The sequence below is a fragment of the Eumetopias jubatus genome, unplaced genomic scaffold (assembly GCF_037043125.1).
Source record: "Eumetopias jubatus isolate StellerSeaLion01/CBP00866 unplaced genomic scaffold, mEumJub1_p1.0 scaffold_12, whole genome shotgun sequence".
Taxonomy (NCBI): domain Eukaryota; kingdom Metazoa; phylum Chordata; class Mammalia; order Carnivora; family Otariidae; genus Eumetopias; species Eumetopias jubatus.
The window spans coordinates 56,402,217-56,429,500 of record NW_028274818.1 but is presented as its reverse complement, the minus strand read 5'-3'; the positions used below and the strand labels follow the sequence as shown (position 1 = coordinate 56,429,500).

Here is a 27,284-nt window from a genome sequence, read left to right as displayed (position 1 = left end):
AGATTGTCATTACTGAAAAGGACAAACACTGGATTAAAAAATTCCGAGTAAGTAAATTACAAGTATATACACATTTAAAAGCTGAATAGGGCCTTTTGGTGGAAAAATAGTGGAATGAAACTTAAAACATTATTACCCAAGCTAAAAATAAAAGAATTTACAGCATATTAAAATTTAGAGACTTTTCAACTATTCTGATATTAGCTTTACCGATCTGAAAAAAAAAAACTGAACAAAATTAATGTAGTGCAAGCACTTTGTTGTGTTTCTCATTCCTTAGGAAATCATACCTCGTAAGAGCTGTTCTTGTTTTACCACAAGCCCCTGGTATTTTTTAAAGGTTTTTTCATAATCTTTTTTCAAGGTTTGGTTTTCAGGGTCTTCATCAAGTAAGCAACTTAAGTTAAGGATCATCCATATTTACAGAAGCAAAGAAAACCTACTGAAAAATACTATGAAGAACAGTACTATTATATTTTATGTGCAGTATTATCTAGTTTTCTCTAACCAGTAGTTTAAAACTAAAATATTCATCTCTGCACAATAATTGTTAGAACTTCTTAACCAAAGGCTCAAGGATATGCTTGGAGACCTTGGGTGAACATATGTTTGGGTTGTTACCAAATACATGAATCCCCAGAAATTTTATGCAAATATCTTACATATGTACACAAGTCTCTTTCAACATATTAACAAGTGGATCCATGAACCAAAAGGATTACTGCCTTAGAGAGTGTTTTAGTTAATAAGAATACTAAATTTCACCTCAGACAGATGCCCAGAATATTCAAAGAATGTTGATTAGATCTAAAGCTCTTTAGTACCTTCTTCAGACTTGATATCAAAAGAGAAATATCCCAAAGTTAGAGGTCACCAAAAATTTTAAATTACATCGTATGGTCCCAAATAATCCCCTGGACACCTGCAAAAATAATCAATTATTTCAGTCTGACCTTAGGATCCCCAAAGCACTTAAAAACTTCCTCTTTGTTGACTGCTACTTGTATCAAAACACAAGGAATCTCCTGCATTTCAGTATGTCTTATAATCCATGATATGTCATAGTTTAATTGAAGCATTTTTTTTCCATTCTTAGTGGTTCATCAATAATGATTCATCTTATGATCATTGGTATCTGATACTTATAGGAATGTGCTATGTCCTAAAATATCAGTTCCTGTCACCCAACAATCACAAAATATAATGATTGCTAAAAGTTCTGTTAGTAGTTCTCTCCATATCCCTCCTATTTAATGAATTTTGGGTATATTTAGGAGACTTATGACTCCAGAAATGATCTAAAGTCTCCAGGATTATTGAATTGTCCACAGAGTTTAAGTCAACACCAATCTAGATGTCCAAAGCTCATAGCACAAATAGAAAATTTCTAAATCTGGAAAGATCCTAACAAAGAAAAGTCAAAACTTGTGTGTGTGTTAGGGTATATTTTTAGAGTATCTTGGGGATTCCATGATGGAGAGGTAAGAAACATATGATACTCTGCACAACAGGAATACTATTTTTACTTTTTAAAAGAGATCAATAAATACTGGGTTCAAAGGAAAACTACCAGTATGTTTGCTGAATAAGCCTTATGAAAAAGGAAGGGCCTTCAATGTAGAAAAATTACTCTGTAGAAGCAATATGATAAATATCTTCAAATACAAGAAAAGTGATGTTTAAGGGACTACCCTTAGTCTATATTGCTTTAGCATGCAAGATTAGATTCAAGGGACAGAAGTTATTGACAAGGGATTTTAGTACACTAAGCAAAAGAACACAATAAATAGGATGTCAAACCACAGGATGAACTAAATCAATAAGCAGTGACACTGTCAAAGAGAGTAAATAACCAATTTGTAAGGGAAGCTGCAGAAAAGATTCCTGTATTGAAGGATAGGTTAAAATGGATCATTTTTTAAGATTCTTTTCATAGGTTCTATCATTCTGTAGGCATCTCAAATGTATATGTATTAAGAAAAGAATTTTTGCACTTAATTAGCAAAATAGAATTTAAAACTATGTTCACCAAATTCACACCTATTCCAATCAGTCACCTTATGACATAGACAGAACTACATAAACAACAGCGGTGAGCCAGACTTCAGCTAACCAAAGGATCTTAGGGAATATATTGATATAGCCACTTAAGCACTCACCAGTTCAATTATCTAGGACCACTATTACTGCTCCTTCTATCTTATCAACTAATCAAAGAGATAAAAAGTATATGTCAAACTATATTCATTCTGATAGTCTCACTCTTCATCTTAACGTTCAACACTCTTTTATTTTTCCAAATAACATAAATGGAAAAAAAACCCAAAACTATCCCACCCATCCAAAGCTCATTAGCAATAACACTGTAGTGAAATGCCACTCTCAAAGGATATCAGCTTTCTTCTTCTTAGAGAGTTCTTCTTGCCACAGCTCATGTCTTTTTAACTCATGATCAATGATATTCATACATAGAGCTCCAATTTTATAGTGAGTGATAAGTCCATGAAACTGAGAAAAGCTTTAAAGAAGAGATTTTAGTATGTATTTGAAGCATTATGTTTTGTAGATTCAGGAAAGTTATTTTGGGTAAACACATGTATTATTAATGTAGAAAATAAATTTGATATATATATTTCAATAAATGAATACACCCAGGGTATACTATGAAGACCTGAAATTATAAGATATATACTTTATATATATTACCGTTACCTGAAATAAAATTTTTAAGTTAGAAAGGAAATAAAATGCATTTTTTGTAATCAACCACTATTTTAACTATGCAGATACTCTCAAAAATAAACTTTCAGACTGCTGTAAAACAAAACTAATAACATAATAATACTGATATTAAATAAAATGGATTACCAGAGAATAAGCCAGTAAAATATTAGTAATCAGGTTTTTGCATATGTTTCCTACACAATTCATTCATCCGAGTATTTATTCAATAAATACCTACTTGCTAATGCTGGCACATTTTTAGAACAGAGGCAGTTCTCTGGGAATTGGCTAGACTTTTCAAAATGTCTCAATAAATATCTTTCTAAAGAATATATGTATATAAATAGCATATATGGATACATAAGTTATATATATATACATATACATACACATGTATATATACATATATACTGGCACTTACTCTGGGTCATGCTTTATTCTAAAAATTATCCAAAAACAGTGTTACTATCCAGTTTACAGATGAGGAAACTGAGGCACAGAATTAATGTAATCAAGAACACACAAGTAGTAAATAGCAGTACTTGAATTCAAATCCAGTCTATTTCCAGAGTCCACACTCTTAAAATCTAAACCAATTTACTATCCCACTCTCTGTGTATCCATGTACATGCATGGGTCAATAGAGACTGAATGAAGGACAGAACAATAGAAAGGACAGAGAATGGGAAAGAGAGTAAGAGTTCAGAGTCAGAGCATGGGCAGACACACAGGAAGACTGAGCAAACCAGTAATCCACAATCAAACTATTGACAGAGTGAAACAGAGATAGACTTTTACTTTTATTTCCTTATTTTTATACTTACCTGGAAAAGCAAAAAAAGATGTAAATTATATTTGTAGCTAACTCAACACTTTGTTTCCAGTCTTCCCTTAGGACTCTTGCTAATGCACCAAGGGCAGTTTCTAAAGAAAAAAGGAACATGTAAAAATGATCATTCACCTTGCCTGTGGTATAAAGGGTGATTGGTTTTAAACGCCTACTTATTGATAAATAACAAAGCTAAGATAGAACTGGGACAAAAAAGGAGGGTGCTTCTTTCCAACACAGAAAGCTATTTTTAAAACTGAAATACAACTTTTACTTAAAAACCCATAACATGTAACTTTAAGTCTCTAACTATAAACAGAAAGTAAAATATGATTTAGATAAAGTAACATAATAAGTACATTATGGGTGACAAAATAAAAAGACCATTTCTTTCTTGATTTGTATTTCCACTTGTAATCTTGCTACTGCAGTGCCATTTTTTGTTTTTTAACATCTGATTTAATATGTTTGTGAAGAAGGAAAAAACTAGAATAAGTCTAAAAAAATAATGAGCTGTTTAACAGGCTAACACTAGCCCCACTGAAGCAAATTAATAACCAAATAAAGCTTATACACACAAAAATAAATCTATTTTAATATTATGTTAAATTAACGCCAACAGACATAAATAAAACAAAAAATCTTTCACAAAATTAGCTTCAGGGTAGAATAAACATCTCTGCTAGATTTTTATCTTGAGAAAGGGAAAAATTTAATGAACTGATTAATGAGAATTACCATATGCTAAGTAAACATAATGAGACTGGTTTCAAATTAGAATTGTTACATGGCTTACTGATTCTTAAAATATTAAAGCATTAAAGAAAATATCTGTGTGTTATACAGAGATCATAATTCAACTTTCTATAATAGGCACTCAGAATCTACTGTACTTCATGGACTGCATTATTAGTAATTGTTATGGTAATGAAAGTATTCAATTTATTTGTGCTCTGTGGCCATTCAGATTATGAAACAAGTATTATTAATCTTAGTGAGGAATTTTTCAAACTAAAAAACATCCTATAATATCATTTCATAATGTTATTTATACTCACATATGCTTTGAACAAAACTATTCTGGAGTGAAGTAAATAGGTAGGCAATATACATTAATATGTAAAGGCTCCACAAAGTTCTACTTAATAAAGAATCTGGTTAACTTTGTTTATCCAGTATTACTAAAGGCACTTCACCACTATAATCCAGGGGGAACAGTATTTCTTAGAATATACAGGTGACCCTTGAACACACTGGCTTGAACTGTGTGGGTCCATTTATATGGGGATTTTTTTCAATAAATATGTATTTTATATTATGATTGAAAAGTAAGGTAGAAGTTGCCAAAATGACTAGAAGGGAAGGCAAAGGAAAGATGCAGTGAAGCCTGGAACAGTAGGGCTCTTGCCTGCTCCTGGCACTCCTCACCCTACTCAATACCACTGAGGTCTTGAACTGAGAAGTGCAAAGGAACCGGCTCTGGGGAGAGATTCTCAGCGAGGTGGTGGGGCAGGGCCAGTCACGGGCTAAAACTGGCCAAGGACCACAGAATAACCTGCCGTAACCTCTCCCAGTCCTCCCACCTCCCCATCCCCAGGGTAACAAGTCCAGAAAACTGGAGCCAAGAGCACCAAGCAGGAACCTGGGATGTAGAGTTGACAGCAAGGCGGGCGCTGTCCATGGTGCTGAAAGCTCTCCGAAGTGGGGAGCTAATACCTCCAGGGAACTAACTGGCAGTTCACCACTTGACAGCATCTCCTATAAGCAGAAACTGCATTAGAACTTCATAAAGGGGGTCTTATGGAACAAGCAATCTAGAGAGACAGGTAAAGGTGTTCTGCTTTCCCTCAGATTTCATGTATAAAAAGATTTCCCATATTCTTGGGTATGGAAGCAAGGAACAGGCACCACTCTAGGATCCAGCTTTGTTAACTTTGAGTGGGGACAAGGAGAGATGTGGTGCCTTGTCCTATTACTGTACTATTCATAGTTAAGTTTCTGGAGAGTCAAAAATTACATATGTATTTTTTGACTGTGGGGGTGTACCTCTAAACCACCCTCTCCATTGTTCAAGAGTCAACTGTGCTTTGGAAGATGATGTACTATAATGTCATGAATTTAGGTAGATGGCTAGTGACCTATTTTCCAAATTTTATTTCATTTTTCTCCTTTAGTATAAAATAGAAAAGTGTCTCAATAAAAACACAGCTGTAGGATTTGTACATAGGTTATTAAGAAATAGCCAAAAGAAAATTATGAAGTTTACTGAAGGTCAAAATATAACCCCCAAATGAATTTATAAGTTAAATATAATCATAATTAAAATTCCATTATAATTTTTATGATATAATTTATATGATAAAGTGATCTCAAAATAATACATTCAAAAAATGTAAAGACCAGCAACACCTATTTAAAAAAAAAACAAGTTGGAAAAAAAAAGTTGGAACACTTCTACCTATTCTAAAACTCTAGTCAAAATACAAAACAAAACATAGCATGGAAATTATCAAATAGATCAACAGAAAAGAAAATAAAGCATTAAAACATACCTATGAATATATCAGAACAGTACTTGGCACAATCTTTGAAGAAGTATGTATTGAATAATAGAATGCCAGGCATTTAACAGAAAAGGCATTTCAAATCTTTGGGGGAAGAAGGAGTATTCACTAACTGGCTATGACTATCCAACAAATTTACATCTCTACCTCCTACTTTCAACAAAAATGAATTCCAGAGCCAAGCATTTCTGAAACAACCAAAGTAAGGACCTCCAAAAATCCATTCCTCCACAAGTAATTTAAAACACTGGAAAAAACTGTCATCAACTTTTTTAGAACCCTGGCAATTAACTACATCTCACAACAATAAGAATATGGCTGAATCTTAGTAAGAGAAAATGTTTCAACTTGCCCTAATTCTATCCCCTCTGTATAACTTTGTGGAAGCCTTGAAAACCAACAGCATCACAATTTTAGTGTCTGTGAAAAACAGCAGCATAGCAGCCAACTGGAGGAAGCGGAACAATGCGGCACTCCTGAAAACCCCCACTTCAGTGAGCTGTCACTATGTGACCCATCTGGATATTTGCTGGAAAGCTCCATTCCCAGGGTTTGCATTTATTTGACCTGACTCAGAAATTGCTTTGTACAGGTTTATACCCAGGGCATTTGTTGAAAACCACTGGTGGCAACATTGCAACTGCAGGTGGTAGCCTTGCCAGTTGGGGTTAACAAGAGTCTAATCAAACAACCTTAAAAGGAAAAACCGGGAATGAGATATTTACAAGGTCTTTGAAAAGCTCCAATATATTCCTGGGAAACCAGAAGGCCATGTACAAGTGCAGGAATGTGCTAATGCCCGGGAAAGACCTAAGAAAGACCTACTCTCTCATCTCTGGCCAATCTTGAGGCAATGTACCAGCAGGAATTAAGGGCTAAGACCTTGGGAGTTTCTGGCAGGCTCAGTCAGTAGAGCATGAGACTCTTGATCTCAGGGTCATGAGTTTGAGCCTCACGTTGGGTGTAGAGATTAATTAAATAAGTAAAAAAAAGTTAAAAAAAATAAAGGCTAAGATCTTGTAAACTACCTGCTTAAATACTGAAAACATGCTCCAACAGACACACACACACAGCCCCTCAGCAAAGGTTGGGACACTTAGGGCCAGGCATTTAAAAAACCTCTATCCAATCATTAAACACTAAACTAACTGAACTAGAAAGCTTCAGTGGCGGCACAAAGAATACAGATTTTTCAGAATTAATCCAAGAAACTCATTAAACCAACAGTAAAAATAAGCCCTGGAGGGAGTGCCCCAATATTATTTCAACAACAATAAAAACTAAAAGACATGCGAGAAAACAGGATGCTATGTCCTGTACTCAGTAAACACAGGAGTCAATAGGAATTGTCCATGAGGAAGCTCAGATGTTGAACTTATGAAACAAAGACTTTAAACTAGCTATTGTAAATACATTCAATGAACTAAAGGAGACCATATCTAAAGATCTAAAGAAAAGTATGGGAAGGTAGGAGAATGATGTCTCATCAAACAAATAATATCAATAAGGAGATACAAATTAAAAAATATGAACCAAATATAAATTCTGGAGTTACAAAGTACATCTGAAATGAAAAATTCATTAGAAGGTCTTAATAGCAGATGTGAACTAGAAAAAGAAAGAACTGACAAATTAAAAGGTAGGTCAATTAAGATTATCCAGTCTAAGGAACTGAAAGAAAAAAGAATGAAAAATAAGAGCCTCAAAGACCAATGGGGCACCAAACAAGCATATTAACATGGGAGTCCCAAGAGGAAAGGAAAGGAGCTAAATGAATATTTAACAAAATAATGCCCAAAACTTCCCAAGTTTGATGAAAAACATTAATCTGCAGGTCCAAGGAGTTCCATGAACTCCAAGCAAGACAAACTAAAAAATATCGACACCTAAACACATCATAGTCACACTGGCAAAAGCCAAAGGCAAAGAAAATGTTGAAAGCAGCAAGAAAGCAGCTCAATAGTTATACAGGATCCTTAAGAAGATTAACAGCCAATTTCATATCAGAAACCATGAAGACATGAAGACAATGGGATGGTATAGTCAAAGTACTAAAAGAAAGACTGTCAAACAAGAATTCTACATCCAGCAAAACTACCCATTCAAACACCAAAGAAAAATTAAGTCATTCCTATTCCTAGGTAAACAAAAATTTAAAGAATTTGTTGATATTAAATCTTCCCTATGAGAATACTAAAGAGAATCCTTCAGGCTTAAATGAAAAAATACCAGAGAAGAACTTAAATCCACACAAAGAAATAAAGAGCAAAGGCAAAGATAACCATATAAATAAAAAGATGGTATAAACATATTTCTGACTGTACTCTTCTATCTGATTAAAAAAACTCATACATCAATAATTATATTACTGTGCTGACAGGCAAATAATGTGTAATGATGTACTTTGTATTACCAAAATAGTCCAAAGGACTGGAGAGGGAATAAAGGTATATTGGAGCAAAGTTTTTACATACTATTCAAATTAAATTACTATTAATTTGAACTAGATTTTAATTTAAGATGGTAACTGTAATTCTAGGGCAAACACTCAGGAAAACATAATAAAAGAACAGCAAAAGGATTAAAATGGTATACTAAAAAATATCCATTTTACATAAAAGAAGGCAGTAATAAGGGGCTAAAAGAACAAAAATGATAAAAGATGTAGAAAACAAATACAAAGTGTTAAATAACAATCCCACTTTATGAGTAATTACATTAATGGTAAATAGACTAAACACTCCAATCAAAAGGGAGAGACTGGCAGAATGGATTAAAGAAAAAGCATGATCCAACTATATACTTTCTACAATATAAACTATTTTATATTTTTTATTTTTATTTTTTTAATACAAACATTTTAGATTCAAAGGCACAAATAGGGTGAAAGTAAACAGATGGAAAAAGATATGATACAAAAAAGAGAAAAGATTGAGAGAAACTATCTCTAAGCACATAAAAGAAAAAGGATATAAATGATATAAATTTATATACTAAATTATACATGTAAAAAAGGATATAAAGACTATACATATATTTATGCAAAATGCAAATATACGTATAGTCTCTCTCACTCACACACACACACACACACACACACACACACGAATACAAAGGAATACAAACTTCAAAACAGGGTAGAAATTCCAAAAGTCTAGTGACATGAGGAAAAAAGTAAATTCATTAGAAATCAGGCAAATGCAACTTAAAACAAAGAGAACTTGTTCATTACCATAATACAATGTCAAAAAATTTAAAGTTTGATGGCTTTCACATTCCATTGGTCTGGGGACAGAGCAGTACAACCATTTCGGAAGACAGTTTGGCAAAATCCCTTAAAATGTTATGACCTGTATTTCTGTGTGACCTCTGTTTCTGTGTACACACTGTAAAGAACTCCTTGCTTGTGACGAAACCAGAGAGGGAGACAAACCGTAAGAGACTCTTAATCTTAGGAAACAAACTGAGGGTTGCTGCAGGGGAGAGGGGTGGGAGGATGGGGTAACTGGGTGATAGACACTGGGAAGGGTATGTGTTGTAATGAGCACTGGGTGTTATAGAAGACTGATGAATCATAGACCTGTACCCTGAAACAAATAATATATGTTAATTAATGGGAAAAAAAGTAAACTCAATAAATTAAATAGGCTAAGGGATTCATGGAATTTAGTCATAAGAAAAATAAACACAAAATCACTTCTGTTCAGTTAAAATGCAATAGGATTCTGGTCCCTGCTGCGGGAACACAAGTGTCAGTAAGTATCCTGGATCCATGCTTTAAATAAATGGCTTTATGTCTATTAAAAAAAAAAAAAAGGAAGAAGATATGTACAAAGATATTCACTGAAGCAATATTCCCTACTGAAAAATTTGTAAACAAGCGAATGACCGATCAGTAGAGGAATGGCTAAAGCTATATAAAGCTTCATAAAAAGCAATAATCAAAATTGTTTAAAAATAATTACATTATGGGGCACCTGGGTGGCTCAGTTGCTTAAGGGTCTGCATTTGGCTCAGGTCATGATCTGAGAGTCCTGGGATCGAGCCCCATGTCAGCCTCCCTGCTCAGCGGGGAGCCTGCTTCTCCCTCTCCTCCCCACTTGTGCTCTCTCGCTATCTCTATCTCTCAAATAAATAAATACAATCTTAAAAAAAAACTAATTACATTATATGTTTCTATCTGCATGTAATCTCAAAACATTATTACATGGAAAAAATTAACAAAAAAGTAGTATGATATTATTAATATAAAAATTCTTACAAAGTAATACTCTATAAAAAATTCATATATATATATTTTATATATATAAAGGTATATATGAAAAGGATCTAGAAGAATGAATGCACTCCAAACTCAGATTATAGAGTAATGGTCAAAGGGGGTTTCATCTATAATATTCTAAATCTTTTTAAAAAATATATGAGTTGTGTAATTTTAACTTAAAATGTACAAATTTCCTACATAGAACACTAGTAACATCCTAGGACTTCCTGGACAATTCTTTGTATATATTTTCCAAGCTACAAAGTATAGGTGTGTACTGTGCAGCCTCCATAGAAGAATTATGAAAACAAAAAAAAAGGTATTGTTTATCATGTGATGGAAAATCAGATAATAATGACATCTTCCATATTTTATTTTTGGCAGAAGTACAGTCAGAAAACTGTGAACTTAAAGTAATTCCATAATGTATTACTGAGAAGAAAAGATTTTAAGAGCATTGTATCTCCTTTTTCTTTATTACCTAGCACATCTAATGAAAGGAGAGCATCAAATTCAATCAAAATAAACTTATAAAGATTAATACATATTTTTGCTGCGCTACTGAAAAAAACTAATTTTGGAACTCTAACCAATTTAATAAAAGCATATACATGTGTGCAAATGTCAGAAGTTTGATATTGTATCCTAACTGAAAGGATAAAAGTCTTCCAGAGAGAAGAACAAAAAGATACAGTATCATTAATGCTTTATTTTTGTTGTTTAAATGATTTCTGAATTCTTCAGAGAATATTTAAATGTTATGCTCTTTTTTTTTTTAAAGATTTTATTATTTATTTGACAGAGAGAGACATAGTGAGAGAGGGAACACAAGCAGGGGGAGTGGGAGAGGGAGAAGCAGGCTTCCCGCAGAGCAGGGAGCCTGTTGCGGGGCTTGATCCCAGGACCCTGGGACCATGACCTGAGCCGAAGGCAGACGCTTAACGACTGAGCCACCCAGGCGCCCTAAATGTTATGCTCTTAAATTAAAAATTTTTCATAAGAAGGTAACAAAGTTCTGGGAAACAAATGCATTCCTAACTTTGGTATAATTTTAGCTTTCTCCTTAAAAACCATATTATACAACAATTTTTCTATTTTTAATATTTATAGATATAAATCACCATTCAATAGTAGTTCTTCCAAGTTATCAGGATTTCGGGCAAGCTGCAGGATCAAAGCAGAACCCCGAACTTTGTCAGGAATATCTTCATATAGTAACTCAATGTATTCATCCATATCATTAATGTTAGCAACTTCATCAATCTGAAAGAAAGGAAAAGGAAGTACTCCAAAAGAACAATATTTAACAAAGCCACTGTTAAAAGAATGACATTTTGCCCTTTTAATAACAGACAAATTTTCTAAAGACTCATAGTAGCCATCCTTTTGTAGAGGGGAAAATTAGACCTTTGGGTGCTAGGACTCCAATACAAAAGTAGTTATAAACCATATGAAAATAGGAAGTCCATAAACTCTAAAATTGGCCTATTAATATAAAATATCTTAAGTTTAATGCAAATAATTTATATCTACTTCAATAGGTTAAACAATATTTCAAAACATAAGGCAATAAGAATATTTAAAACATTTCAAAACTTACTTATCAAAATAAATTATATCTAAAAAAATACCACTAACTTTTCCCTGTATGAAATACTGAATATCTACCTTTTCTAGGTACTTCTAAGTTGAATAATTTTTAAAATATCCCTATCTATTTAATGTTATGGTACGAATTATTGATGGGAAAAGGCAACAACCTTATAATCAATCAGTTCTCTAGTAGATCAGAATATAGTCTTACCTCCATTCCTTCAAAAGGAGGTGGATCTTTAGGCTTGCTTGATTTTTCTTTTTTTTCTGTAAAAAGATTTTGTTTTTTATGAGAAGAACTAGGTTTTTAGAGTTTCTGGGTAATTTTTATTTTCAGCAGCTGAGTTTAATTATGGCTGAGCTGGGGATCTTAAAACTGAAGTTTATGAAATCATCTTTTTTCCAAGAAATAAAAAAATAAAAAATGTTCATCTATAATCCATCTGTTCTAATGAGGATATCAAGGATATAAATGAATAAAATCTATAAATGATCCCAAAGTCATAACTTCGTTTCCTCCTACATTAACTTCTTGGGTATGTAAATAGCCAGACTTGCCAACAAGCAGCAAAACAGTCCCTTCCTAATTCACATTTAAGGTGGGAGGAGGAAAAGATACATTAATGGGTTGATTAATATAAAAACTGAAATAAAAAATCACTTAAGGTAACAAATCACAAAAATAAAGTATTACTGTTTTGTTTCAATCACTTTTAGGGGGCAAGGTTTTTGGCTTTGAAATAGTGAATACCACGTAAAAAAGTTAAAAAAGAAAAATGGAACAGTTTTTTAAAAATAAGTGTGTATTTAACATAGTAACTATTTCATTTATGTCTTCAAACATTATCTATATAAACAGATTGATTTTAATGGATTTATCCATATATTTTGACATGAAAATTTCCTCATATTCCTTTAATTTGGGGGAAAGAAGGTGAGAAGACTAATTTACCTTGAAAACTCAGTTAAAGGGTTTTATTAGTAATTTTAATATAAATGCATTCAAGATTATATTAATTAGGCATTAGGAAAGATCAATTTTAACTACACTACAACTCAAAATAAGTATACACACATCTTATTAGAGTACAGGATTTACTTTGCTCACTTTGAACTTATTTAACTTATTGAAGAAGTTATCTCCCTCATTTACAAAGATCTTAACCAGAATATTCTATCATGAAACATTTAATAATTTTTCCTTATACCACTTATTATGAATAATTAACAATTATACATTGAATGCCAGTGATGTAGTTGGATGCAATCAAGTTCAAACTGCTTATTTTTGCTTTCAAATAAATTTATAATCACTTAATTAATTCAAAAATACATATTGATCACATTAGATATTATATTCAGGGTTAACTAAAAAAAAATGTATTAGACACAAGGCATTTTATTTGCTGTGGATAGAGAAAAGACTGAAATAATTTGAAAAATGTCCAAATTTTCTCTTACTTTTAAACACTTATAAATTATTTCAAAGGCACCATATTTTAGAACTCACAATGGTGAAAGACATGTAAACTTAATTAGTACTATGAAGTAGAATATAGCGTTCAATAATCTTAGATGATTTTCCATTGAAATGTCTGTATTTTTATTTTGTTTCATTTTTGGTTTAGATTATTTGATGATAACTTCTAAAAATAATCAATTGCTTAGCTCTAATATTTTAATGGCTTGGTTCTTTATGAGGAAATTGAAGCTAGGAGAATGGCAACAAGGAAGACATTAAGAATGAAAGAGCAATATTTTCCTAAGAAAGAGTCATAAAACTATCCTAAAGGATAGTCTAAAATATATAACACATATCTTAACATTTAAATACCTGAGTAATCAATTCAAATTATAAATTAAGTGTCAAGAAGAAATTTAGAAAATATAAATCTAGTTGGGGTAGAGAAAATGGATTTTTCTGCCCCAATTCTCTTCTTTTATTATTCTAGAGTCAGTATGACAGACATTTGCTCTTCATTCCTGATTTCAGCACATGTGTACACATACACAAACATACACACATACCACAGTATGAAATAGAAACAGATCATTTTGTGTGGAAGCATCTAATATAGAGCCTTGTACACAGGAAACTAATAGATTTATTTTTTCATTCACTTTCTCATTTATAATACTGGCAAAACAAAATAAAATAACAAAAAAAACCCCCACCATTCAAAAATAAAAAGCACAAACTATAGTTAAACAACTCTGGTTATGCATTAAAAAGTGAAGAATTCTACTTACCTTTTCCTGACAATGAATCACGGCGGTTCTGTAGATAGTACAACAGCTGTTCTACCTCATTTAATTTTGAGGGATGAATAAGTTTACATTCTTCAACCACCTTCCGTGCCAGGGAAGCTATATCTGTGTTGGCATTGAGACTCTTAAGACGAATGCTGTAAGCATATCAGAATTTTCCAACTCAGGTAATATCAAAGTGATAACTTACACAATACTTATTTTAAATAGTTTATAATGCAGTTAAATGTACCTGACACAGACTCTTTCAGTAAAATATAATAAAGTATTAGATATAATTAGGCTTAAAATATGCAAAGAAATGATTTCTTTGAACTGGACAAATCAGATAACAAAAGAATATTAAAATCTACATCTGACTCTTCTAGGCAAGGACAGCGTATTCAGGGATCTTGGTTTAAAACAGTCTTTCTGACAATATATATAAAGTCTTTAGTCACTGTTGGATGTGAGAATCCATACTGCCAAAAATGAGTAACTCTCTTGACCATATTCACAATCATTTTTTTTTAAATAGGGTCAACACATAATATCAGTATATTCAGATTCAGTTGTTCTGATGAAAACCATTACAAATGTACATGAATTCGTGGTACCAGGGAGAGCCATGAAGACATAAAATTAGGTTCAGGGTGAAACTCAACTGGAGGCAAAAGACTCTTACAAGCAGATGCACCCATGCAAGGCATATATTCAAAAAGAGAAACATAAGAAAGTAGACAATGTGTGGAATTCTTTTTCTGGTGAAGATGGACAATTTTTGAAGAGACATCAAGGTATTAGATTAGAGGCAGTAGGGACAGAGATCTCAAAAAAAATGTCTTATATTCAATACCTGTGAAATCATTATTCAGATAGGGATGATCTCCTGAAATAAATGCAGCATAGTGATTTACATATTATTCCTAGCTAAACAGTCATCTCCAGATCTGGTCCTCCTGGTATTCTACAAGTCACCTAATAGCCTTTAATAAATTCTTTTTACGCATAAATTTGCTAGAGTGGCTTCTAATGTTTGCAAAAACCTAGCAATACTTGGTCCATCTTTTTCTTTATGTTCCTACCTTTTAAATCTTTTAAACTATTTTATTTTTGTGTAATTTTAGCTGCACATAAAGAAGGCATTACATGGTGCCTTTGTTACAACTGATGAACCAATACTGATACATTATCACTAACTGAAGTTCACAATTTACATTAGGGTTCACTCTTTCTGTTGTATAGTTCTCTGGGCTTTGAAAAATGCATATGAAATGTATCTACCTTTATATTATCATACAAAATAGTTTTAATGTCCTAAAACTGCCCAGTATGTCACCCATTCTCCCCTCCTGCACCCCTTGGATTCCTGACAGCCTCTAATTTTCTACTTTAGTTTTGCCTTTTCTAGAATGTCACATAGTTGGAATCATATAGTATGTAGCTTTTCCAGTCTGGCTTCTTTCACTTACATGCATTATTACAGTAAGGTACCTCAAATGTGTTTTCATAGCTTGATAGCTGATTTCTTTTTAGTGCTGAATCATACCTGGTTATATGAATGCACCACAATTTGTTTACCCATGTACCTGTTGAAGGATATCTGGGGTGCTTCCAATTTCTGACAATCATAAATTTTCTATAAACATTCATGTACCAGTTTTTGTGTGGATATTGTTTTCAATTCATTTGAGTTCATATTATTGGAACACAACTGCTAGATTATATGGAAAGCCTATGTCTACCTTTGTAAGAAATTGCCAAACTGTCTTCCAAACTATCATTTTATATTCCCAGTAGCAATGAATGAGTTTCTACTGCTCTATATTCTCACCAGCACTTGCTGTCAATATTTTGGATTTTATCTAACAGATGTGCAATGGTATCTAAATATAATAGATTTGTCTATCCTTTCTTTTAAAATTATGTTAAACACCACACATTACATCATTAGTTTTTGATGTAGTGTTCCATGATTCATTGTTTGCATATAACACCCAGTGCTCCATTCAGTACATGCCCTCTTTAATACACATCACCAGGCTAACCTATCCCCCCAACCCCCTCCCCTCTAGAACCCTCAGTTTGTTTCTCAGAGTACAGAGTCTCTCATGGTTCGTCTCCCCCACCGATTCCCCCCCTTCATTTCTCCCTTCCTACTACCTTTTTTTTTAACATATAATGTATTATTTGTTTCAGAGGTACAGGTCTGTGATTCAACAGTCTTACACAATTCACAGCGCTCACCATAGCACATACCCTCCCCAATGTCTATCACCCAGCCACCCCAACCCTCCCACCTCCCACCACTCCCGCAACACTCAGTTTGTTTCCTGAGATAAAGAATTCCTCATATCAGTGAGATCATATGATACATCTTTCTCTGATTGACTTATTTCACCCAGCAGGATACACTCCAGTTCCATCCATGTCGTTGCAAATGGCAAGATTTCATTCCTTTTGATGGCTGCATAATATTACATTGTATATGTGTGTGTGTGTATATATATATATATATATATATATACACACACACAACACATCTGCTTTATCCATTCATCTGTCGATGGAAATCTTGGCTCTTTCCATAGCTTCGCTATTGTGGACATTGCTGCTATAAACATTGGGGTGCACGTACCCCTTCAGATCCCTACATTTGTAGCTTTGGGGTAAATACCCAGTAGTGCAATTGCTGGGTCGTCTGGGAGCTCTATTTTCAACTTTTTGAGGAACCTCCATACTGTTTTCCGAAGTGGCTTCACCAGCTTGCATTCCTACCAAAAGTGTAAGAGGGTTACCCTTTCTCTGCATCCCCGCCAACATCTGTCATTTCCTGACGTGTTAATTTTAGCCATTCTGACTGGTGTGAAGTGATATCTCATTGTGGTTTTGATTTGGATTTCCATGATGCAGAGCGATGTTGAGCACATTTTCATGTGTCTGTTGGCCATTGAGATGTCTTCCTTGGAAAAATGTCTGTTCATGTCTTCTGCCCATTTCTTGATTGGATCATTTGTTCTTTGGGTGTTGAGTTTCATAAGTTCTTTATAGATTGTGGATACTAGCCCTTTATCTGATGCGTCATTTGCAAATATCTTCTATTCTGTCGGTTGTCTTTTGCTTTTGTTGACTTTCTTTTGCTGTGCAAAAGCTTTTTATCTTGAGGAAGCCTCAACAGTTCTTTTTTAGTTCATTTTTGCCCTTGCTTCCCTCACCTTTGGTGATATTTCTAGGAAGAAGTTGCTGTGGCTGAGGTCGAAGAGGCTGCTGCTTGTGTTCTCCTTTAGAATTTTGATGGACTCCTGTCTCACGTTTAGGTCTTTCAACCATTCTGAGTCTAATTTTGTGTGTGGTGTAAGGAAATGGTCCAGTTTCATTCTTCTGCATGTGGCTGTCCAATTTTCCCAACACCATTTGAAGAGAATGTGTTTTGCCTATTGGACATTCTCTCCTGCTTTGTCGAAGATTAGTTGACCATAGAGTTGAGGGTCCACTTCTGGGCTCTCTATTCTGTTCCATTGATCTATGTGTCGGTTTTTGTGCCAGGACCATACTGTCTCAACGATTACAGCTTTGTAATAGAGCTGGAAGTCCGGAATTGTGATGCCACCAGCGTTGCTTTTCTTTTTCAACATTCCTCTGGCTATTAGGGGTCTTCTCTGGTTCCATACAAATTTTAGGATTATTTGCTCCATTTCTTTGAAAAAAGTTGATGCTATTTTGATAGGGATTGCACTGAATGTGTAGATTGCTCTGGGTAGCATTGACATCCTCAGAATATCTGTTCTTCCAATCCATGAGCATGGAACGTTTTTCCATTTCTTTGTGTCTTCCTCAATTTCTTTCATGAGTATTTTATAGTTTTCTGAGTACAGATTCTTTGCCTCTTTGGTTAGATTTATTCCTTATGGTTTTGGGTGTAATTGTAAATGGGGTTGACCTTAATTTCTCTTTCTTCTTTCTTATTGTTGGCATAGAAATGCCACTGATTTCTGTGCATTGATTTTCTATCCTGCCACTTCACTGAATTCCTGTATGAGTTCCAGCACTTTCGGGGTGGAGTCTTTTGGGTTTTCCACATAAAGTATATCATCTACAAAGAGTGAGAGTTTGACGTCTTCTTTGCCTATTCGGATGCCTTTTATTTCTTTTTGTTGTCTGACTGTTGTGGCTAGGACTTCAAATACTATGTTGAATAGCAGTTGTGATAGTGGACATCTCTGCCGTGTTCCTGACCTTAGGGGGAAAGCTCTCAGTTTTTCCCCATTGTGAATGATATTTGCTGTGGGCTTTTCATAGTTGGCTTTTATGATCTTGAGGTATATACCCTCTATCCCAACACTCTGAAAAGTTTTGATCAAGAAAGGATGCTGTACTTTGTCAAATGCTTTTTCTGCATCTATTGAGAGGATCATATGGTTCTTGTTCTTTCTTTTATTAATGTATTATATCACATGGATTGATTTGTGGATGTGGAACCAACCTTGCAGCCCAGGGATAAATACCACTTGGTCATGGTGAATAATCCATTTAATGGTACTGTTGGATCCTATGGGCTAGTATTTTGGTGAGAATTTTTGCATCCATGTTCATCAAGGATATTGATCTGTAATTCTCCTTTTGGATGGGGTCTTTGTCTGGTTTGGGGATCAAGGTAATGGTGGCCTCATAAAATGAGTTTGGAAGTTTACCTTCCATTTCTATTTTTTGGAACAGTTTCAGAAGAATAGGTATTAATTCTTCTTGAAATGTATGGCAGAATTTCCCTGGGAAGCCATCTGGCCCTGGGCTCTTGTTTATTGGGAGGTTTTTGATGACTGCTTCAATTTCCTTAGTGGTTATAGGTCTGTTCAGGTTTCCCATTTCTTCCTGGTTCAGTTTTGGTAGTTTATACATCTCTTGGAATCCATCCATTTCCTCCAGATTATCTAATTTGCTGGCATATAGTTGCTCATAATGTTTTTTTCTTAAAGATTTTATTTATTTATTTGAGAGAGAGAAATGAGAGATAGAGAGCACGAGAGGGAAGAGGGTCAGAGGGAGAAGCAGACTCCCTGCTGAGCAGGGAGCCCGATGCAGGACTCGATCCTGGGACTCCAGGATCATGACCTGAGCCGAAGGCAGTCGCTTAACCAACTGAGCCACCCAGGCGCCCCATAATATGTTCTTATAACTGTTTAAATTTCTTTGGTGTTGGTTGTGATCTCTCCTTTTTCAATCATCATTTTATTTATTTGGGTCATTTTTCTTTTTGATAAGTCTGGCCAGGGGTTTATCAATCTTATTAATTCAAAGAACCAGCTCCTAGTTTCATTGATCTGTTCTACTGTTCTTTTGATTTCTATTTCATGGATTTCTGCTCTGATCTTTATTATTTCTCTTTTCCTCCTGGGTTTAGGCATTATATGCCATTCTTCTCCAGCTCCTTTAGGTATAGGGATACGTTGTGTATTTGAGACCTTTCTTTTTTCTTGAGAAAGGCTTGTATTGCTATATACTTTCCTCTTAGGACTGCCTTTGCTGCATCCCAAAGATTTTGAACAGTTGTGTTTTCATTTTCATTGGTTTCCATGAATTTTTTTAATTCCTTAAGTTCCTGGTTGACCCATTCATTCTTTAGTAGGATGCTCTTTAGCTTCCATGTATTTGAGTTCTTTCCAACTTTCCTCTTGTGATTGAGTTCTAGTTTCAAAGCACTGTGGTCTGAAAATATGCAGGGACTGATCCCAATCTTTTGGTACCAGTTGAGACCTGATTTGTGACCTAGGATGTGATCTATTCTGGAGAATGTTCCATGGGCACTAGAGAAGAATGTGTATTCTGTTGCTTTGGGATGGAATGTTCTGAATATATCTGTGAAGTCCATTTGGTCCAGTGTGTCATATAAGTCTTTATTTCCTTGTTGACCTTTGGCTTAGATGATCTGTCCATTTCAGTGAGAGGGGTGTTAAAGTCCCCCACTATTATTGTACTGTTGTCGATGTGTTTCTTTGCTTTTGTTATTAATTGCCTTATGTCATTGGCTGCTCCCATGTTAGGGGCATAGATATTTACAATTGTTAGATCTTCTTGTTGGAGAGACCCTTTAAGTAGGATATAGTGTCCTTCCTCATCTCTTTTACAGTCTTTGGCTTAAAATCTAATTTGTCTGATATGAGGATTGCCACCCCAGCTTTCTTTTGGTGTCCATTAGCATGGTAAATGGTTTTCCACCCCCTCACTTTCAAACTGGAGCTGTCTTTGGGTTTAAAATGAGTCTCTTGCAGACAGCATATTGATGGGTCTTGTTTTTTAATCCAATCTGATAGCCTGTGTCTTTTGATTGGGGCATTGAGCCCATTTACATTCGGGGTAACTATTGAAAGATATGAATTTAGTGCCATTGTATTGCCTGTCAGGTGACTGTTACTGTATATTGTCTGTGTTCCTTTCTGGTCTATGTTGCTTTTAGGCTCTCTCTTTTCTTAGAGGACCCCTTTCAATATTTCTCGTAGGGCTGGTTTCGTGTTTGCCAATTCCTTTAGTTTTTGTTTGTCCTGGAAGCTTTTTATCTCTCCTTCTATTGTCCATGACAGCCTAGCTGGATATAGTATTCTTGGCTGCATATTTTTCTCATTAATGCTCTGAATATATCATGCCAGTCCTTTCTGGCCTGCCAGGTCTCTATGGATAGGTCTGTTTTCAATCTAAAGTTTCTACCACTGTAGGTTACAGATCTCTTGTCCCGAGATGCTTTCAGGATTTTCTCTTTGTCTCTGAGACTCGTAAGTGTTACTATTAGATGTTGGGGTGTTGACCTATTTTTATTGATTTTGAGGGAGGTTCTCTATGCCTCCTGGATTTTGATGCCTGTTTCCTTCATGAAATCTGCTATAATTTGCTCCAATATACCTCTGCCCCCTCTCACTTTCTTCTTCTTCTCGGATCCCAATTATTCTAATATTGTTTTGTCTTATGGTATCATTTATCTCTCGAATTCTGCCCTGATGATACAGTAGTTGTTTATCTCTCTTTTTCTCAGCTTCTTTATTTTCCATCATTTGGTCATCTAAATCACTAATTCTCTCTTCTGCCTCATTTATCCTGCAGTTAGAGCCTCCATTTTTAATTGCACCTCATTAATAGCCTTTTTGATTTCTACTTGGTTAGATTTTAGTTCTTTTATTTCTCCAAAAAAGGTTTCTCTAATAACTTCCATGCTTTTTACAAGCCCAGCAAGTATCTTTAAAATCATCATTCAGAACTCTAGTTCCGACATTGTACTAATGTCTGTATTGAGTAGGTCCCTGGCAGTTGTTACTGCCTCTTGTTTTTTTTTTTTTTTTTGAGGTGATTTTTTCCATCTTGTCATTTTGTCCAGATGAGAATAGATGAATGAGAGAACAAAATGCTAACAGGGTAACGAATACCCCAGAAAAATACACACTAAACAAATCAGAAGAGACCTGAAACTGGGGGAAAAGAAAGGAAAAGAAAGAAAGAAGAAAAAAAAAAGATAAAAACAAACAAACAAAAAAACAGAATATGATCGAATATGATCAGGCTGGTGCATAGATCAGTGCCACACCCTAGATTTTGGGCATATTTTGGTCTGTTAGAAGAAAGTGCCTCCCAAAATTTTAAAGAAAGAAAAAGTTATATATGTACAAAAATAAGGGTAAATACAATGAAAGGATGGATTATGACTGTAAAGATGAAAATTATAAAATATTTTATAAAAGGAATTGATAAAACGTTGTTTGAAAAAAGAAAGAGGATTAAAAAAAAAAAGCGGGAGAGAATGTGATCAGGCAGGAGACAAGAACAAAGCCATACACTAGAGATTTAGGGTATATTTTGGTCTGTTAGAAGAAACTGTGTCCCAAAATTTAGAGAGAACTTATATATATATACTAAAAATAAGGTTGACTACTATGAAGGGCTAGAATATGACTCTAAAAATGAAAAATAAAAAAGTTTTTTTTTAATGGGATTGATAAGATGTTGGCTGAAAAAGGGAAAAAGAAATAGTCAAAAAAAAAGAAAAGGAAAGGAAAAAAATTTTAAAAAAAACTTTAAAAGACTAAAGAATCATGGGAAAAAAGCCATGAATTCCATGTGCAGTATTCCCCTAGCACTGGAGTTCGGCCATTCTCATTGACCGATAACGTTGGTCTTGGCTGAAGGTTCTTGCTGATCTTCTGGGGGAGGGGCCTGTCAGTGGTTCTCAAATGTCTTTGCCGGAAGCAGAATTGCCCCACCCTTGCCAGGGCCCAGGCTAAGCAATCTGGTCTGGTTTTGTCTTGGGAGCTTTTGTTCCCTGCAAGCTTTCTGTATAGCTTTGGAGGACAAGAGTGAAAATGGCGGCCTCCCAATCTCCGCCCAGAGGAGCCGAGAACTTGGGGCCCCACTCCTCAGTGAGCCCCCAGAGAAAAGCAGTCAATCACTCCCGTCTCCCCGATTGCCGGCCGCACTCTGTACTCACCTGGGTTGTGACCGAGCATTTCTATCTCTGGCACACGACCCCGTTTGGAGTCTACAAACCCAGCAGATCCCTTCGGTGTGCTCCCAAGCCCCTCCTCCTGGGGGAGGAAGGGGGGGGGTCTCTCCGGATCTGCTGCTTGTGGGGTCCCTGCTGGAGGAGCAGTGGCCCAACTGTGCCATGGATCACAGTTTATGGCAATCCCAAGCTGAGAGTCCACTCCTCGGCTCCATATTTGCAGCCAGCTTCTCCGCTCCGATACCTGGGAGCTCTGCCGCACTCAGACACCCCGGGTCTTCCTGTGACCCCGAGGGTCCCGAGACCACACTGTCCCAGTAGGGTTCCACCCCCTGCTTAGCCACTGGAGCGACATCCCTCAGGATAGCGGACTTCTAAAAGTTCCAATTTTGTGCTCTGCTCTCTATCACTTGCCGGTAGCAGCTGAAGGAGGTCCCCTCCCCCGCCATCTATCTTCCCAAATATCGCCTCGGATTCACTTCTCTGCATGTCCTACCTTCCAGAAAGTGGTCATTTTTCTGTTCAGAGAGTTGCTGCTATTCTTTTCTTTGATCTCATGTTGTGTTCGTAGGTGTTCGGAATGGTCTGATCCCTATCTAGCTGAATTCCTGGGACCAAACGAAATTTAGGTCTCCTACACCTCCGCCATCTTGCTCCCCAGCTCTATCGTTTTTCAGATCTATTTTCCACCAACATATATATAAACAATCTGATTCATCTTCTTTCCATCCAAGGTACGAGATTTTCTTCTTCAGTATGTAGGTCTCTCTCCTAAATCCTTCCCTTCTTATAAAAGACAAAGAAGAGGGTGCCTGCGTGGCTCAGTTGGTTAAGCGTCTGCCTTCAGCTCAGGTCATGATCTCGGTGTCCTGGGATTGAATCCTGCATCAGGCTCCCGGCTCAGCGTGGAGTCTGCTTCTCCCTCTCCCTCTGTGCTTTCTTTCCCTCTCTCGCTCTCTTTCAAATAAATAAATAGAATCTTAAACAAAAAAAAAGACAAAGAAGAAATAGGGCTAGAACTTTTAGAAAACGTCAGCTATATACTTACTGATTATACCCATAGTCAAAAATCAGAACCTTCATTAGGCAGTCCATACCTATTAAGAAGACCAAAAACTCACAAGAAAAATACTCCTAGTATTTCTGGACCATAATCATCAGTATCTCATAAAGAAATCTTCAGAAAACTGGGACTCTGTTGAAGATGGGCTTAAATATTTCTTTGCCTAATAAGGGAAAATGAAATATAGTACAAGTCTTCTAGACTTGGGCCATAGCACTGACTACCCCAATTTAATGACAATTTTCACTTCATATCTATCTCAGCCTACATTGAGTGTCCTTCCCAAAACCCTCATCCCCAGCAGCTGCCATTGTTAACACCTCGAACTATCAACAAACCACACTCTCCTTTTGCTCCTTCAATGATTCCTCTCCAAACCTTGTGCAGTTGAGTATCACAAGGTTGAATTACTCAGGTTTTTCCTTTACTGAAGTTTAAATCCACATACTCTAGCCACAGCTGGTAGTAACTCTTTCCAAGTGGTTGGCTCTCAGGTGAATGTATCCTTTGTCTAAAAAGTCCATGGATTTCCAAGCAATAACAACATTCTCATTTAATTCTAGCTGAATGACACTACTAACTGCATTCTTAAGAACTAAAAGTGAAATCTCTCACCTGAATGTGGATATTTGAGATTCTAAAGGCAAAGACTCTGATCTGCTAGCTTTTTCTTGGAAATAAAATTAATAAGATCTCAAGAGATTTTCACATGTTCTCAAAATGTACAAAACTCAGGCAGAAATCAAAAACACATTAATGGAAGAGAAAAAGTCTAAGAAGATACAGTGTAAGTATGTGTGTGTGAGCATATGTCTATTTTTCTTCAATTTAGTGAATTATCCAAGGACTTGGTTATTTTAATGAATTATCTATATAATTTAGTCTCCTAATACACAAAAAAAAGACAGATTAGGGATCTTTCTAAGATATTAGGCAGCTTGTCTTTCCAGGTTGCTATACACCAAAGTTTCCCCATTGCAGCACTATTAAAATTTGGAGCCAAATTATTTTTTGCTTGTAGGTGGCTATCCTGTGCATTGTGGGATGTTTAGCAGCACCCTGGCCTCTATCCACTAGACTGCCAATAGGATCCCTCCAGTTACAAAAACCAAAAATGTCCCCAGGCATTACCAAATGTTCTCTGGGGGAAAAAAAATCACAACCAATTGAGAACCACTGCTATATATTTAAAATACAGTGCTTTTCAGTGTGCTACGCCACCAGGACACACTAACACTTTTTTTAACTAGTTAAAATTCTTTTTACTTAGTTCCCAAATCAAGTTTTTTTTTTTAATGGAGGGAGAGAAAAAAGTTAGGAGAGAATACTAGGTGATCTCAGACCTTCTCTACTTCTACAACATTATGGAAAGAGGGCAAAACAATCACCAGCACAACTATAGGCTAATGAGAAAGGCCATTTTCCAAGGCGCTCCTGAAAGTATTGCAAAAACAGGAAGGAAAGTGTGTAGGATGTCAGGAAATGTAAACTCAATTCATTGAGTCAGAAAATGCTCATTTTATACTAACATCTTTCACAAGGCTAGACTCTTAAGGGATGAATTCAAAGTACATGCCCCATGTGGGAATTCTGGAACTCATACTATTTTCTACAATTCCAGGGAAAAAAGAATACAGACAGGGATCTCCTAAAATAGAAATTTCCTAAATTAAGCTAAAAGTCTCATATAAACATATCTTTTATTACTGATTTCACAAGTTGTAGTAGTTTATATTCTATTATATGCCTTTTCTAAATGGGATAAATTAGAAATGATATTTTTCAGAAGTTCCCATTATACTTATGTAAATCTGATCTTCTCTGGAATAAACAGATTCTGTACTTATAGTTCAATATAGTCTCTGCTTCACTATGATGAAGTATATCTAGAAGAATGCCGTAACCTCTATCATCTATGCAATATAAATAACATCAAATTTCTACAGTTTGTATAAGGTTCACTACTTTCAAAACATACACAAATGAAGAAAACTTACATCTTTTGGCATTCCTTTCGTTCTCCCAACATGGGATCACCCATTTCTCCAAGAATGGTAGCTTCTACTTCATACTGAACAATGAGTGCTTTTTCTGATGGATGTACATCAATATTTCCTCCTTTAACTTTCCTATAATATAAAATAAAAATAGACATATATTAAAAATTCACAAAATATTCATGGTTTTTATCTAGTTTCTAGTTCCAAAAGCATGTGGGTTAGATTAACATATACATTTAAATTAGATTTTCTTTTGACTTGGACCAAGAAATAAATCTTTTTCTCCAACTCTGTAAACTCTGTACTATACTTATAATTCTCAGTTTTACAGAAAGTACCTTAATAAATAGCTATACCTGGGAAAAAATACATTTACACAAAGAATCATGCATAAAAGCAAATCAATAAAATAAACAAGATGTTTTGGAGAGAGTAACCTCAAACAAAAATCAGCAATTCAAAAAAAAAGATAGCTACCCCCAAATTTATTTTGTTTCATATTTTATTTATTGTATTCTATTGTTTGTATGTATGTATGTATTCATTTATTTTTAAGTAGGCTCCATGCCCTGCATGGAGCCCATTGTGGGGCTTGAACTCAACGACCCTGAGATGGAGACCCGAGTCAAGATCAAGAGTCGGAGGCTTAACCGACTGAGCCATCCAGGCACACCCCCAAAATTTATATTAAAAAAAAAATCAACCTGCCTAACAATTAGCCTGTTACATGTATCACAGAATGACATGAAGAAATTATCTAAACTACAATATTTATCATGTATCATCTTATATAACTGTGTAAATTGTGGCATTAGTACCTAATCATTCTTCAAAATCACATTCATGTTACATAACAAAAAAAATTTAAGGGTTATGTTTTAGTTATGCATCTCAAATTATAGCATCACTAGTAATTCCCATAGAAAGTTCCTATATACGTTATCCTCCCACACTCCTAGTTATACAATGAATGTTTAATTATTGTAAACCAATGACAAATTAACCACTACTTGTCATGTGGCCACATTAGCAGGTGACAAAACAAGTTGTACTCAAAGAGATGAAGCAATAGAAACAAGATAAATTTCTCACTGTGGTCACACAGTTGGCTAGTGGGCATCTTAGACTGACAAGAAGGAACATAAATATAACAATGTCCTAAACTGATTCCAATAATCAGAAACTCAAAGCTTTTCCTTCCATTAGAAATAAGTGGCTTGGAAAGGAAGAGCAAGATGGCAGAGGAGTAGGAGGCCTACATTTTGTCTGGTCCCAGGAATTCAGCTAGATAGGGATCAAACCATTCTGAACACCTACAAACACAACAGGAGATCGAAGAAAAGAATAGCAGCAATGCTCTGAACAGAAAAGCGACCACTTTCTGGAAGGTAGGACGTGCAGATAAGTGAATCCTACACGATATTTGGGAAGATGGATGGCGGGGGAGGGGGCCTCTGTCAGCCGCTACTGGCAAGTGATAGAGAGCAGAGCACAAAATTGGAACTTTTAGAAGTCTGCTAT

At 35.2% G+C, this 27,284-nt stretch overlaps 1 protein-coding gene across 1 annotated transcript in view; it reads right to left on the bottom strand.

The window, feature by feature from the left end:
- Positions 1–27,284, bottom strand: part of KIFAP3 (kinesin associated protein 3) — a 188,372-nt gene that overhangs the window by 138,674 nt on the left and 22,414 nt on the right. Inside the window, exons 2-8 of the mRNA XM_028123046.2 lie at positions 25,761–25,892; positions 14,225–14,379; positions 12,186–12,241; positions 11,503–11,644; positions 3,549–3,648; positions 2,394–2,518; positions 291–389 (exon numbers count right to left, since the gene is read on the bottom strand). Of these exons, the coding sequence (XP_027978847.1) occupies positions 291–389; positions 2,394–2,518; positions 3,549–3,648; positions 11,503–11,644; positions 12,186–12,241; positions 14,225–14,379; positions 25,761–25,892 (809 nt within the window). The remainder of the gene's footprint in view (positions 1–290; positions 390–2,393; positions 2,519–3,548; positions 3,649–11,502; positions 11,645–12,185; positions 12,242–14,224; positions 14,380–25,760; positions 25,893–27,284) is intronic.